The following is a 15,107-nucleotide window of genomic DNA, read 5'->3' on the forward strand; positions in this document are numbered from 1 at the left end:
CAAGCCAGCTCGCTGTCCAAGGAGGATGACAGACATGTGAGCCAGCCCCAACCCCAGCCTTGCAGCCTACAGCAGAGACCATGCAGCCCAGGTCAGCCAACCCCCGGCCTACCCACAACACAAGAGTGAGCCCAGGGGTGGGGGGAAGGGGGAGATGAGCTGAGCTGAGCCCCGGCCGACCTGCAGGTCTGGAAGAATAAATGATTGCTGCTTTAAGCTACTCTGGTTTGTTACAAAGTGTGACTGTAGTCATATTTAATGATATATCTTTCTTCAGAGATTCTGAGAGGTGTTCCTTTTTTTTTAATGTTTATTTTTGAGATGGCGGGGGCGGGGGGGAGAGTGTGTGCAGGACAGCGGCAGAGAGAGAGGGAGACAGAAGATCTGAAGCTGACTCCAAGCTGACAGCAGACAGCCCGATGTGGGGCTCGAACCCATGAACCATGAGACCATGACCTGAGCTGAAGTTATACACTTAACCGAATGAACCACCCAGGCGCCCCTGAGAGCTGTTCTTCTTTTTCTTTTTATATTTTATTTATTTTTTGAGAGAGAGAGAGAGAGAGAGAGACAGAGCACAAGTGGGGGAAGGGCAGAGAGAGAGGGAGACACAGAATCCAAAGCAGGCTCCAGGCTCTGAGCCGTCAGCACAGAGCCGGATGCGGGGCTCGAACCCACAAACCGTGAGATCATGACCTGAGCCGAAGTCAGTTGCTTAACCGACTGAGCCACCCAGGCACCCCTGAGAGCTGTTCTTCTTAAAGACGATTCCTCTTTCTTTGTTTTTTTTGTTTTTGTTTCTTAAGTAGTCTCCAGGCCCAATGTAGGGCTTGACCTCACAACCCTGAGATCAAGAGCTGCATGCTCTACCAACTGGGCCAGCCAGGCGCCCCTGATTCCTTTTTCTGTACAAAAGGACAATTTGTCATTTTAGTCATCCTTGTCCCTCACCTGGAAATAGGCCGAGTTTATAGAGATCAGTTCGCTAAAGCTCTGTTTCTGGTTCTATCCAGCATATTTGCTGTGTGGTCTTTGGCAAGTTATCATACACACCCTTCAATATCCCCAGTAACAAAACTACCATGAAAACACAGAACTGCACACATACAGTATGTTAATACGTTTACTTGCTTGTCAGCCCCTGTCTACGACAAAACAATGGGGCTCATGTGAATTCCAAAGCTGCCACTGGACGCTAGACTAACTCATGGGAGCGGTTCCACTTCTCCCTTTCATAAGCATTCTCTGAACAGCAAAGGCTGTGACCTACAGCCTTATTTCCATGTTTAAACCCCCCCTGGGTGGGGGGGGGGGGCGCCTGGGTGGTTCAGTCTGACTTTGGCTCAAGTCATGATCTTGTGGTTTACAGGTTTGAGCCTCATGTCAGGCTCTGTGCTGACAGCTCAGAGCCTGGAGCCTGCTTTGTGGATTCTATGTCTCCCTCTCTCTCTGCCCCTCTCCTGCTCATACTCTCTCTCTCTCTCTCTCTCAAAAATAAATAAAACATTAAAAAACAAATTTAAACAACCCCTTCAGAAAGACCCGCATGAGCAGCAATGCATAGCTTTCCTAGAGTCTGCAAATGACCAACTTCAATGTGAAAGGCTTACCACCTCACTGAAGTGGAGGGAGGAACACAGACAAGTTGATATCATCCTTTATTTCTAACAGACTTGAATAGAAGTATAAGTTCTACCAAGGCAAGAGGTTACACCAGATCAGTAGAAGTCAGGCTTCCTCTGAGTATAAGTGTATGGTGGGCAGGAAGTAGACTTATTTCGGAATGATTTTAGGAAATGCTGCTTTCCATCCATGCACAGTAGACATAGGACTTAAGTTCTCAAAAGAAAGCTCAGACTAAAATATATGCTCAAGAGGAACTTAAAATCAATTTATGGATTAGATGGTCATGTCTGGTTAATGTAGGAAATGAATGTTGGATTATACCTAATATTTAAGATGATCATATATGATAGTAATTAGCTTCTCTCTACCCACTGAATAGTAGAATGGATGAGCCAATTCAATACAGCAGTTCCTAGGTCTTGCTACATTGGCTTACCTTCCCAAAAAGAGGACCAAATTACATTAAGGATTTTGATAGATTTAGAGCACAATTACAATAATAAATCTCTCACACACACAACACGCATATTATATACACAGATACTTAGACATCCATCCATTATAGTGGCCTTTCTGTCATGCAAAAGCTAATATGACAAAAGGCAGGGCTGAGAAGTACGAAGGTAAACCATAAGGAATATTCTGGGAAGATCCTCCACCCCCTTCCATCCTCCACCTGCAATTATTTTGACTCTCCCCCCACCCCCTTTTCCTGGGCGCCAATCCTCATCAGCTCTCATTTCCAATATCAGTGATAAGAGAAGTGGGAAGGAAAATGTCAGGATACGCTTATAAAAGTACCAGGGGGGTGTTTCCTGTGTCCTCCCTCCGCTAAGGCCCCAGTCCTCACCTTTGAAAAGAGGCTGAAGCACCCCAGGCGGCTCACGATGCAGTAAACTTCAGGGAGACGCTTCCCTTTGCCACCAGGCTTTTTGGGGTGAAACACAAGGAAATCATGAGTGTTAGCGCTTCAGAGAAGAGAACCCAAACATTTTTAAGTGCATATCATGTGCCAGATGTTTCCACACATGGAACCTTTTGAAAACGCACTGAGGTAAGTAGTTACCCATACCCCATTTTATAAGTGGGAAGCACTTCTGGCCATGTAGTATATATATCTTTCTTCTCTTGAAGGGACCAAATTGAGGGTGTTGTGCATACAGGAGGCACTCAAAATGGCCCATGGAGCAATAAAGGAAGGAGGCTAAACTTGTTCACCCAGATCCCTGTGGTTCCTCTTAAGGAGTTACCTTGAAACCACATGTTGCTTATTAGAATGATAATTCCAAGTCAGAAATCATTCCCAAAAAATCTTTTTGGAAACTGCCTTTCCAAAGCTAATTTGGAAACCAAATTCTTAAGCTAATTTCCAAACCAAAATGCAAATCAATCTCACTATGTCATAGTAATTTTATCAAGAAAACTTATCCCACTGAACTTATTTTTTTCCCACTTAACTTTTTAAATTGCTATCCATACTTTTTATTCACTATTAATTCAACAAATATTTACTGACTATACCTTCTGTATGCTGTGCATTATTCTTGACTCTAAATTATATCAGCTTATTTCAAAGACTCAAATATACTCAGAGGGAAACGATTTGCTTCTACTGAAGATTTTCAAAAGAATGAGTCTCAAAAAGACAAGCTCTGAAATGGGTTAGCATGGTCATTTCACTGGAATCCAATCCTGACTTAAAAATTTTTGTTAATGTTTTTATTTTAGAGAGAGAGACAGAGCGTGAGTGGGGGAGGTGCAGAGAGAGAGAGGGAGACACAGAATCCAAAGCAGGCTCCAGGCTCTGAGCTATCAGCACAGAGCCTGACATGGGGCTTGAACTCATGGATGGTGAGATCACGGCCTGAGCCGAAGTTGGATGCTTAACCGACTGAGCCACCCAGGAGCCCCTGAAGAACACACTCTTGAATGATCTGCATCATGAACAAGAGAACTACCTTTCTTTGGCCCTTAGCAGCCATTATGAATGTGCACTATAAGCTCTCTGGGTCTGTGTAGCATGTTTTATTAGAAAGGACATTTGGCTTAAAGAGAGAAAGGCCTTTCATTTGGCAAGGAAAATAACGGAGCAAGTATTTTCTTCTTAAAGGAGACAGAACTGTTGTTCCCTTCTACCCGTGAGACTTAGGTGATTCCCCCAAATCTTCCATGTTTTTAACTCCCCTGATTAACCTGTCACACTTCCTGCCTCTTCTCCTGCAGACTGAGAGCTGAATGTACTAACCAGCAGTCTTCGGCAGTAACCGAACCTTCTGCTCCCATCTTCTCCAGTTAAGACAAATGAGAAGGTTTCACTGTGGTTGGGGAAACAAAAGTGCATTACAAAGCAGAACACAACAAAAGACACCAGGCAGTGAGCAATCACAGGGACCTGCCTGCGTCTGTCCTGCCCGTCCATCTCTGTGCAGGGACTCTGTGCGCCTATAGTTTTGGGGTCTGTGTTAGGGAGAGGGAGACCCAAAATGCCAGTGCACCCTGAGAGGAATGAGGGATTTTTCTTCACCCTGAGCTCTCAGAGCATTCTATCACCTGAACCGTCCCATTGCCCGAAACACAGCAGTCACCGATGGAGAATCTACTGTGACTCCTGCCCCCAGTGAGGTCCAGGAGGAGATGGCCTTTGCTGTCCTAGGGATGTGACTCAGTAAAGGAGCAGCTGAAGACTGCGGCAGTTCTGTGCCCCCCTTGGAAGTGCCCCTCGGGTGACCCTCCCTGAGAACTGTCTCTTCAGAGCCAACCGGAAGCTCAGACTGCCCTTAGAGACTGCTGGGCCAACTTTCAGGAACATGGCGTCCCTCAAACACAGGGTATGCAGCCTACTGAGTTTGGTCAATTGCTGACACATCCGATAACAAAAATTTTGGTATGTGACAATGTGGGTTAAAGCAGAAATGTAAACCCAGTCCAAGTAACAGCTGGATGGGCTATTAAAGAAATGTTTCCAGGGACAAGGGACAAGGAAAGGGTGATGGGTAATGTTTCTCTAGCATCTCCTAGACCAAGAATTATGTTTGCCCTTCACAAAGGCTTATAAACCAAATGTATGCCCACGTTCAGTGGGCATGCTTAGCAAGGTGATTCGTATCTTCTAAAAGATACCCATTTTAAAACACGGTGGGGAAAACCTCTAGCCTGGGGCCCATCGGGATCGCTTAATGGTAGGATTGAATTATGACATCTGCCATCTCTGATGCCCTCCCTGGTTCTTGCCTTAGTTTTTCGGGGTAGGGAAGGGAGACACCAGCACATACCTGGTAAATTGCTGGACAGGAGTCCAATCCTTGGCATCAGGGAAACAGAATTGGGGGATGGCCTTCAGCTGGTCCTCAGCCTCTCTCATGAACTTGAAAGACCTTTCCAACTGCAGGGAAAAGGGTGAGAGAAGGTTGGGGAATAAACCCCAGCATGGTGGAGAGAGAGGCAGATGTTTGGCAAGACCACATCTTCCACCTTCCCACGGTGGAGACCACCACCTTAACCTTGGGAAGGGTTTGCAGCTCAGCCTGCTGGGGCCTTTTTTCCCCAGGGCACGGTCAACTCTAGTCTCATGGGGCAAGTCAGGAGAAAAAAACTGGTCTTTTTTAGAGAAATATCTTTGATGTTTAACATTCTGGAATATAACTATTTTAATCAACTAGGAAAAAGTGTCATAGCAATCCCCTTCAACTAGGAGACTCATGAATCTGCAGGACAGAGCCTCAAATCTGGTCTTCCAACTTCTGGGCCCAAGAAAGCCTCGATCCATGCAAAGACATTTTATGACACTTCTTAGTGAATACATCCAGTCAAATTATATTATACTGTACACTTCAATGAATTTCAATGAACTTGAATGTCAGAATCAAAAGGAAACTAGACATCATCAAGTGTGATATCCTTTTTTTTTTTAGTTTTTTTTTTTTACTGTTTATTTATTTTTGAGAGACAGAGAGAGAGAGAGCGCGCGAGCATGAGGGGGGAGGGGCAGAGAGAGAGAGGGAGACACAGAATCCAAAGCAGGCTCCAGCTCTGAGCTAACAGCACGAAGCTAACAGCTATATGGGGCTCGAACCCACGAACCATGGGATCATGATCTGAGCTGAAGTTGGACGCTTAACTGACTGAGCCACCCAGCACTCCATGACATTCTTATCTAAGAGATATGGAAATAAACCCTAACCTGTTAAGTGACTTGCCCATGATCACACAACTTGTGTGGAATCTAGCTAGGAATCTTTTTTTTTTTTTTTTTAATTTTTTTAAATGCTTATTTATTTCTGAAAGAGAGAGAAAGACAGTGTGAGGGGGCGGGGTGGGCAAAGAGAGAGAGGGAGAGACAGAATCTGAAGCAGGATCCAGGCTATGAGCTGTCAGCATAAAGCCTGACAGGAGGCTTGAACCCACGAACTGTGAGATCCATGACCTGAGCTTAAGTTGGACGCTTAACCGACTAAGCCACCCAGGTGCTCCAGGAATCTTAATCTCTAGTCTCTCAATCTCTGTCTCTCTCTGCTTTTTCTGACATCATAGACTGGATGAATATCCTCTTGTTAAAAAACAGAACAAATTAGGGGCGCCTGGGTGGCTAAGTCAGTTAAGCGTACGACTTTGGCTTCGTTGTTTGTCAGTTTGGGCCCCGTGTCAGGTTCTGTGCTGACAGCTCAGAGCCTGGGGCCTGCTTAAGATTCTGTATCTCCCTCTCTCTCTGCCTCTCCCCTGCTTGTGTTTTGTCTCTCAAAAATGAAAAAACATTAAAAAAATAAAAAAAAAAAAACAAACTAGAAAAATAAAACCTACTTCTAGTATGATTCTCCTTGGGCTAGAGCAAATATAATTAAAGTTGCTACTAATATTAATGGTTGAGACAACTATCAGTGAATGAAACACAGCCATCATTTATAGACCTAAAGCCAGTCATTAATTGTCCTTTGGTTTTTGTTCTTCAGAATCAATAGTCACTACTGAGAGAATAATGGTTCCCTCTTCCATCCATGATGAAACATAACAAATGAGATTCCAGCTTGTCCAGGAGCAGTTTTTGAGTTGATAATTCACTAGCTCAGACCGTTGCCAAAGCATTAATCTTGGCTACCCTTGGATAATCTCACAGAGAGGCAAATACCTGCTGGGTGTAGTTGCTGGAAGGGGTCATTAATCACCTCAGAGTGAAGGCCCATAAACTCCAAAGAACACAAAAGGAAAGAACAATGACATTTTTCCACAGTGGAAACCCTTAGAGAACTAAAGAGTAGGCCTTGTAGGGAGGTGAGTTCCAGCACTTTTTGACTTGGCCCATCCTTGTGGATGCGCCCACCCTCAGATCACATGCACGACACACATACGTGTGTACACACTTGTACCTTGTCATCAACATAGGCGTTATCAACCCATATGTGTCCATGGGTGCTCTTACATGCACACAAGCTCATTTATGGGAAGTGAGACATAAAGAGGTCTCTCACAAATACGAGCAATCATAAATGGCTGGAAAATTTCCCAGTCTGCATGAACTGTCATAAAGATAATTACATGATATCAAGCATTTTAATGGAACATGGCAGGCATGATCTCTAGTGTGCAAGTATGGAGGGGAAATCTTGGTCAAGGTGACCCTAGAAGTGGGGGATAAAAACCATAAGAAAAAGTTAGAAGGGAGGAGAAAGGAGGAAGCAAAGGCAAGAAGATATAAAATAGCCTGATCTGTAAAAATGCATGCACAGAATGATCACACAGCATTCAAAATAGAAATGGAAAGAAACACTGGCAACAAGATACATTTCCAACAGAAAGAGACTGGTTAAGTAGGGCATACCCACATAACAGAGCTTTATATAATTAAAAAAATGTTTTACAATTTATAGGAAATATGTTTATAAATAATGATACATTTAGAAAACACGATGCAAAGATTAGAAAACACGATGCAAAGATTATACAACGTACAATATCAATTTTGTTAGAAAATTACACTATGAGAGGGGTTCTGGGTGGCTCAGTAGGTTAAGTGTCTGACATCAGCTCAGGTTATGATCTCGTGGTTTGTGAGTTCGAGCCCCGCGTGGGGCTCTGTGCTGACAGCTCAGAGCCTGGAGCCTACTTCACATTCTGTGTCTACCTCTCTCTCTCTGCCCTTCCCCCGCTCATGCTCTGTCTCTCTGTCTCAAAAATAAACTTTAACAAAATTTAAAAAATGAAAAAAAAAAGAAAGAAAATTACACTATGAGAAAAGTCTGGGAGGAAATATAACGAAATGCTAACAGCAATGATCTCTGTGGAGTGGGATTATAGAGGAGTTTTTCTTGATACATTTCCAGATTGGTCCGCTTTCCAACAATGACTATACATGTTTCCGCTCAAAAGTTTTATGTGGATGTCTAGGAGCCTGGGGATTCCAGGTTGGAAACTATAAGCATTCAATAGTTATAGTGATTCAATCATTAATTCATGAATTAAGGCCTTTATTCCTGAAACACTGATTAAATATTGCCACGAGTACAACACCGTGCTAGGCCCCGAGGGAAGTAAACAGGGTAAAAGAACAGTCCTCTGTGCCTGGGTGCTTGCTCCGTGTGGGCCTCAACCAAATGTGGGCATACTCATAGCTTTGGGGTTTTCTGGACACCATCCCTGGAGGTCAGCTGGACGCAGGTGAACAGAGCCAGTCTGGAGGGCTGGTGCCCATGATTTCCTTCAGTGATACCTAGTTTCCATCCTAAACTCCAAGGACCTGATTACTGCACTGGACCACAGTGGACAGGACAGAAGGAAGCTGGCCCAGCATAGATGCTGGGATGATGCTTGGGCAGTGGCAGCAGAAGGAGGCCCTCAGGGGACCAGGACACATCCTCCCTCCCCTCTTCCTGTCTCTGAACACCTTCGTTGTCTGAAGGCCACGTACAGTGTCACATTCTGCCTCAAGAGTCTTTGTATGCTTATCTTATGACCTCCTGTCAGAGTGTAAGCTTCTTAAGGGCGGAAAACATATTCTGCTCATCTTTGTAACAGTAGGGCCAAGCAGAAAACAGCTTGAATGTAATAGGGTCTCAGTAAATTCTGGGTGGACTGAATTGAAATGTGGTGGAACCCATTTAATAGTGATGTCAAAGACTAAGAACAATATATATAGATATATATATATCGGTATATATATATATAACAATATATATATATAGATATATATATAGATATATATAGATATATATAACATATCTATATATATAGATACATATATAACATATCTATATATCTCTATATATAGATATATAGATATATATAACAATATATACATAGATATAACAATAATATATATATAGTAGATATAAGAAATATATATATATATATATATATATATATATATATATATATATATATTATTGGCCATGCTATTTTAGGCTTTATTGAGTGCCAGTGCATTTTGGGTACCTGATTTAATGTATGGTAAAGCCACATCCACACAGCCGCGAACCATGTTAGACTTAGAACGGGATCCTAGCACACCTGGTGCACACCCAGAGGTGCACAGCACACACACAGATGTTCAGCAAACACACACTCCCAGGGACGGTCGTGTGGCTGATGGGAAAGAGGCTTCTAGGATAGCCTGGGGAGAGACGTGGCTGCATAGGGAGATGGGGAGGACAAAGAAGCTGGTAGGGACAGCACAGTGACCACAGGAAGTGAGTCAGTGTTTTTGTCCATACTTGTGAGTCTCTGAATCTCCCACCTCTTGGGACCTCCCAAGTTCTCCAGCAGCAGCTTTTTGCATTTGATATACCCTAGTTACAACCCGCATTCAAGATTCCAGACACCAAGCGCCCCTCAGACTCCCACACCTCCCGGAAGCCACGAATACCAGCACGAAGTTGGCAAGAACGCCGCAGTCCCCTGGCAGGCCACAGAGGCCGGGCCCATACCTTGAGAGGGAACTGCTGGGTGAGTTCTGGCACATACGCAGCCCCGGCCTGCTTCTTATGCAGTGACACGACCACAAAGTACTCGAACAGCTGCCTCTGCTGGTACTCCATGAGCTCCCGGTCAAGGGATGGGTATCTCGGAGCCTGCTTCAGGCGTGACTTCACATTGACCAGGCGCTGACTGTGAGCTAGGGGGACAGGGACAGTGAGTGCCAGTGCGCCACTGTCTTCCCAACGAGGCATTGCACGGGGCGGTGACAGCCTGTGTGTTCCTTCCAATCCTAAAAAAGTGTTCCCGCATTTAACAAATTAGCTCAGAGCCCTTTGTTTGGGGTCCCTGCCAACTTCGGGGCGAGCCACACTGGATAGGCCGCCCGGCTCGTGGGGGGCGCGGAAGCCCGGGACGCGGGGGCTCTGCTCAGCCATGGGTCTGTTGTGTGGACTCGGTGCAGTGGTTTGAGTAATCTTTGCGTCCCTCTGTCAGATGGGGTGGGGGACGCTGACTCCTCCCCTCACTTATTCCCTTCATCTTCCAGTTTGTGGGATGTGACACAATCCAGACCACAAGGCTTTTGGAGCAGGGAACTTTGTGAACATCTGTGTGACAGAACGGGCAGAGACATGACTAACTCAGAGCTCCCACCCACCTTCCCTCCCGCCATCATTCTATGTGATGGAAACGGACTTGCTTCATTGTAGAGGTGGGCCAGGGAGCAGGTGGGCGTGAGAGGTGAATGAGGCAGGGATGCCAAGCAGACCCGTCCCCATCACCTCCCTCAGCAGCCCTGGGCTATGGCTTTTTTTGGCTTCCCCCCACCCCGGGTCTGAGAAATTGTGGAAAACTCACTAAAGCCTATACCGAAGTCAATGAATTTAGATCTACAGAGACCAATTACTTCAGTGACTTCATTTGACAGACGAGGAATAGAGGCCCTGAGATCTTAAGTGATTTCCTCCTGATCTTACAGCAATTTTCATGGGAGTGGGACAAGAGCCCAGGTGCCTGGAGTCCCAGGCCAGCAGTGAAAAACAGTGATAACGGAAAGGCATAGGAATGGGGGCCACTGCAGTGGTATCCACCCTGGATCTCTGGAGCCACAGGCTCAGTGACCGAACAGGTCCTACCTGGTCATGCTCAGGACTGACCGGCCCCTGAGCAACCCTGTGGGTCCCCTGTCCCCTCACATTCACGCCTTTCCCAACCGGCTCGTGCGAGGACACTCTGTCCTGTCTCTCACGTTAAGCAGGAAGCGCCACGGCCATCTGCATGCGCCCTGCACACCACCTGCTCTTCTCACCTTTCAGTTTCTCCTCGGTGTCGCTGTCAGACTCACTGTTCTCATCTGTCACTGGACAGAAAAACAACAAACAAACAAAAAACGGCAATAGAAGAAAATAGCGTGTGTGAGTTTTTCTAACACAGGAAACTTTTTGCATGCAGTCACGTAAATCCAAGATTTCTACTTCAGAGGGGCTATTTTCTTTTTGTCAATTTAAATGTCATGGACAAACTATGTCTTTGTCCAACTAAATGTACTTCCACGTGAATGCGGCTCTAGTTTGGATGGTACCTATATGAAAACAATACAGCCAAAGAGACTGGCTCCTTGTATGTGTGCTAAGCAAAGAGAACTGCTCCCATGGTGAGCTCAGAGCATGCGGCACTGGGCTGACTTGATGGGTGGACAGTCAAAGGACCACGGGACGGGCCACCAGGCTGAGGTCTTTCCCGGGTCCTCGTTGTCCCGTGGACAGCAGGAGATTCTTACAAAGGGCTGACTTGTTCTCATCTTTGGTGAGCCAGCTCTGAACCACAGGAAGCCTCTTTTAGGAAGAATCTGTTTTCAGATTGATGGGGGGCGAGTGATGGTGGCGGGGGGTCATACCTTTTCCTGAGTTGCTCTCTGTTGACTGGGACAGCCTCTTCACACGTTTCTTTCCTCTCCGGGCCTCGTAAATGGCATTGATTCGCAATACCAACTGCCAGACACCGGGAGAAGAAAAGCCAGTGTTAGTGGCTTCCTCTCCATGTGCAGCTGGGATTCCTTTGCTGCTCGTTCTCTTCCAGGACGGCGGAAGGCCAGGAAAGGAGGAGGGAGGGGCCGCTTTCCACGGGCCCACTGGCATCTCTCAATTACTCCTTTCTACCAGACAGGAACAGGACTGTCGAGGACAGTAAAGGAGGCCGCCAGCCTCCCTGATGTATGAACAGGGGAGGTCTGAATATACTAACACATCCAGCTGAGACACAGGGAGGCAATTTCATTGGCTAATTGTGCGACAGTCGCTCCCCCTTCGATGCTGCGATGTCACTGTGATTTGGGAGCAGTCTTTGTGCCCCCCGGGGTGGGGGGCGGTGGTGGGGGAAGAAACGGGAAGAGACAGCAAAAATAAAAAGCTTCCCGGGCAGGGCCCGTTTTGTAGGAAACACGCCAAAGACTGTGTGAGCAGCTGTGGGCAGCAAGCGGGCAGGGATTACAGCAGCTTTCGAGTTCTAGCTCAGGGCTGCATAGCCATGCCCTGCACCCCACATACCACCCTTCCTGCGGAGGAATGCTCATCCACACTTGTAAGGCCTTCCATGATCTCTCTTACCGCTCGGCAGGCACCACTACTGAGCAGCACATTTTCCAGGCTGACTCTAGCAGACCCATCGGGCGACTGAAGCCCTGGGTCGCTTCCCACCAGGCTTTACGGCACCTGCAAATTTCACCAGTGGAAGCCTCCTGGGCTCCACCTGGCTGCGAGGAAGGGAAGTCTACCTGTGTATAGTCAAGGCAAACCAACTGGTGAATTTATTATTTTTTTTAAGTTTATTTTCCCTAGTAATCTCTACACCCAACCTGGGGCTTGAACCCATGACCCTGAGATCAAGAGCCACATGTTCTTCTGACTGAGTCAGCTGGGTACTCCCCAACTGGTGATTTTATTTTATTTAAAAAAATTTTTTTTAATGTTTATTTATTTTTGTGAGAGAGAGAGAGAGAGAGCGAGCTTAAGAGGGGAAGGGCCAGAGAGAGAGGGAGACACAGAATCTGAAACAGATTCCAGGCTCTAAGCTGTCAGCACAGAGCCCCATGCGGGGCTCAAACTCACGAACCGTGAGATCATGACCTGAGCCGAAGTCGGACAGTGAACCGACTGAGCCACCCAGGCGCCCCCCCCCAACTGGTGATTTTAAAGGGGAGCTGTGTTTATAAGCTGCCTTGAAAACTTTTATATTCTTTTTTGCACTGGAAGAACTGGAGAGTGGATGTGCTATGATGAACTGGGTGATGGGCATGCAGGTGGGCACAGTGGGTTAGCTGTTGCCAATCCCCATCTCTGCCCTCCGTCCCTCTGTCCCAGTCCCTAAAGCAGCTCAGCAGCTCCTCTCCACAAGCCGGAGTGCTGGACCGCCAATGGAGGAAGGTGGCTCATTCTCCAGGTCTCCTCGCGGCGGGCCTGGGCCCCGGCCCCTCGGCTCTGCAGACTGTTAGGACACTGCCCTGCCACATCTTTGCACACCTGCACACTCTGGGTCCTGCGAGGTGGCCCAACACTGGCCTTGACAGCTCTCTTGGTGAATTCCTCATTCCTAACCCTGTCCTGGCTTTGCCTTGAACCTGAATGAGGTCTCTGCCTTCACCGCCTAATCCTTGCAGTGTGGCTTATTTATATTTGTTCTTATGAAGCAGCCATTTGCTTCAGACCCATGAAATGGCACTTGCTGGTTTTCACACATGTTCTAACCACTGGAATATTAATGCTAGCCCCATTTCCTATGGAATAAGACAACACATAAATGAGATGCTAGTATTATTCACAATAGCCAGGAAGTGAAAACACCCAAATGTCGATCAAGGGATGAATGGATAAGCCAAATGTGGTACGTACAAGGGAATATTATTCAGCCTTCAAAAGGAAGGGAGTTTGGGCACATGCTCGAACATAAATGAAACTTGAGGATGTTATGCTAAGCGAAATCAGTCAGTCACAAAAGGATAAAGATTGTAAGATTCTACTTACGTAAGGTACCTAGAATAGGCTAATTTGTACAGACAGGAAGCAGAAGAACAGTGGTTGCCAGAGGCTGGGGGGGAGGGCGGAATGGGGAGTCAGTGTTTCATGGGTACAGAGTTTCTATTTGGGGAGATGGAAAGTTCTGTAGATGGATGGTGGTGATGGTTGTATAACAGTGTGAATGTACTATTTTATTTTTTTAACGTTTATTTTTGAGGGAGAGGGAGACAGAGCATGGGCGGGGGAGGGGCAGGCCAAGTGCCTGTGCACTGTGTAAGTGCCGGTGACACTTCCATTACAGGCAGTAACTTAACATGGAACGAAATGCTGCATTTGCAAATTAAACACATACACAGCGGCAGCACTAGCCCTGCTTTCCTTCCACCTCTACTTTCGTAAGATGCGCACACGCATTCTCTTTCCCTCAGTCTCAAAAAACCCTTAAAAAATATTAGAAGTGCCTGGGTGGCTCAGTCGGTTGAGTGTCTGACTCTTGATTTCAGCTCAGGTCTTGGTCCCAGGGTTGTGGTACTGAGCCCCACAAAGGGCTCTGCACTGAGCATGGGGCCTGCTTAGGATTCTCTCCCTCCCTCTACTCCTCTCCCCGACTTGTGTTCTCTTTCTCAAATTAAAAAAAATGGGGCACCTGGGTGGCTCAGTCGGTTAAGCGTCCGACTTTGGCTCGGGTCATGATCTCGCAGTTAGTGGGTTGGGGCCTCACGTCGGGCTCTGTGCTAACAGCTCGGGGCCTGGAGCCTGCTTTGGATTCTGTGTCTCCCTCTCTCTCTACCTCTTGCCTGCTCACGCTCTCTCTCAAAAATAAACATTAAAAACAAAAAAAAATTAAAACCATTTTTTTCTAATAATTAAATAAAAGACATTAAAATAGTACATGGGGGAGTGATGGGTAAAAGGACAGGGGTAGAAGACAGAGGTTAAACGCTTGGTAAGAAAATCATGTACTCAAACTTAAGAGTTGTGTTAAAGCTCTTTTAACCCAACACGTAATTCATTTGATTATCTCTGTTTCATTTGTTAAAATAATGGTAAGGCTGTCAGTACAGATGTGAACGGTCACTTTTAATTATTCCGCAAATGTAGGATTTTGATATTTCAGAGACCTATGAACAGTCCCAGAAAAAGCGGAAGGGGAGTTAAGGGAGTGCCTAGAGATACCACACTTTGGGGGCCCCGGAGCAGCTATCATGAAAGCACAGGACAGTGACTGTGGAATGCAGTCGACGGGACGCCCGGGAGTGAGTCTGTGCTGAAAGAGACTGGGTCCATGTGTTAGTGGAGCTCATTCAGCAAACATCAAATAATCAGTATGCAACCTGCACCACACTCTGGGCAGGACAAGGCCCAACAAGGAGAGTAGAAGAAGGAGGAGGCCTGGCTCCACCCTGGTCCCTCCAGTTGCCCTCTGTCAGCAAGATGTCTTCTCCCCTGTTCCACCTACAACCCCCTCCTACCAGGCTGTGGGTTTTAGTCTTTTCTCAATCACCTGACCCTGGCTGCCCTTACTCTTCAGAACGCACTGATTGTCAAGGTGACTTCACTTCACTT

At 46.4% G+C, this 15,107-nt stretch overlaps 1 protein-coding gene across 4 annotated transcripts in view; it reads right to left on the reverse strand.

The window, feature by feature from the left end:
- Positions 1-15,107, reverse strand: part of DENND2A (DENN domain containing 2A) — a 103,075-nt gene that overhangs the window by 30,909 nt on the left and 57,059 nt on the right. For all 4 annotated transcript variants that reach the window (XM_053898275.1, XM_053898277.1, XM_053898274.1 and 1 more), the window contains 6 exons: positions 11,426-11,519; positions 10,838-10,888; positions 9,540-9,727; positions 4,899-5,008; positions 3,872-3,941; positions 2,477-2,554 (listed from right to left, as the gene is read on the reverse strand). In XM_053898275.1, coding sequence (XP_053754250.1) covers positions 2,477-2,554; positions 3,872-3,941; positions 4,899-5,008; positions 9,540-9,727; positions 10,838-10,888; positions 11,426-11,519 — 591 coding nt within the window. The remainder of the gene's footprint in view (positions 1-2,476; positions 2,555-3,871; positions 3,942-4,898; positions 5,009-9,539; positions 9,728-10,837; positions 10,889-11,425; positions 11,520-15,107) is intronic.

Source organism: Panthera pardus, unplaced genomic scaffold, assembly GCF_024362965.1.
Source record: "Panthera pardus isolate Hobbes unplaced genomic scaffold, ASM2436296v1 HiC_scaffold_8, whole genome shotgun sequence".
NCBI classification, from domain to species: Eukaryota; Metazoa; Chordata; class Mammalia; order Carnivora; family Felidae; genus Panthera; species Panthera pardus.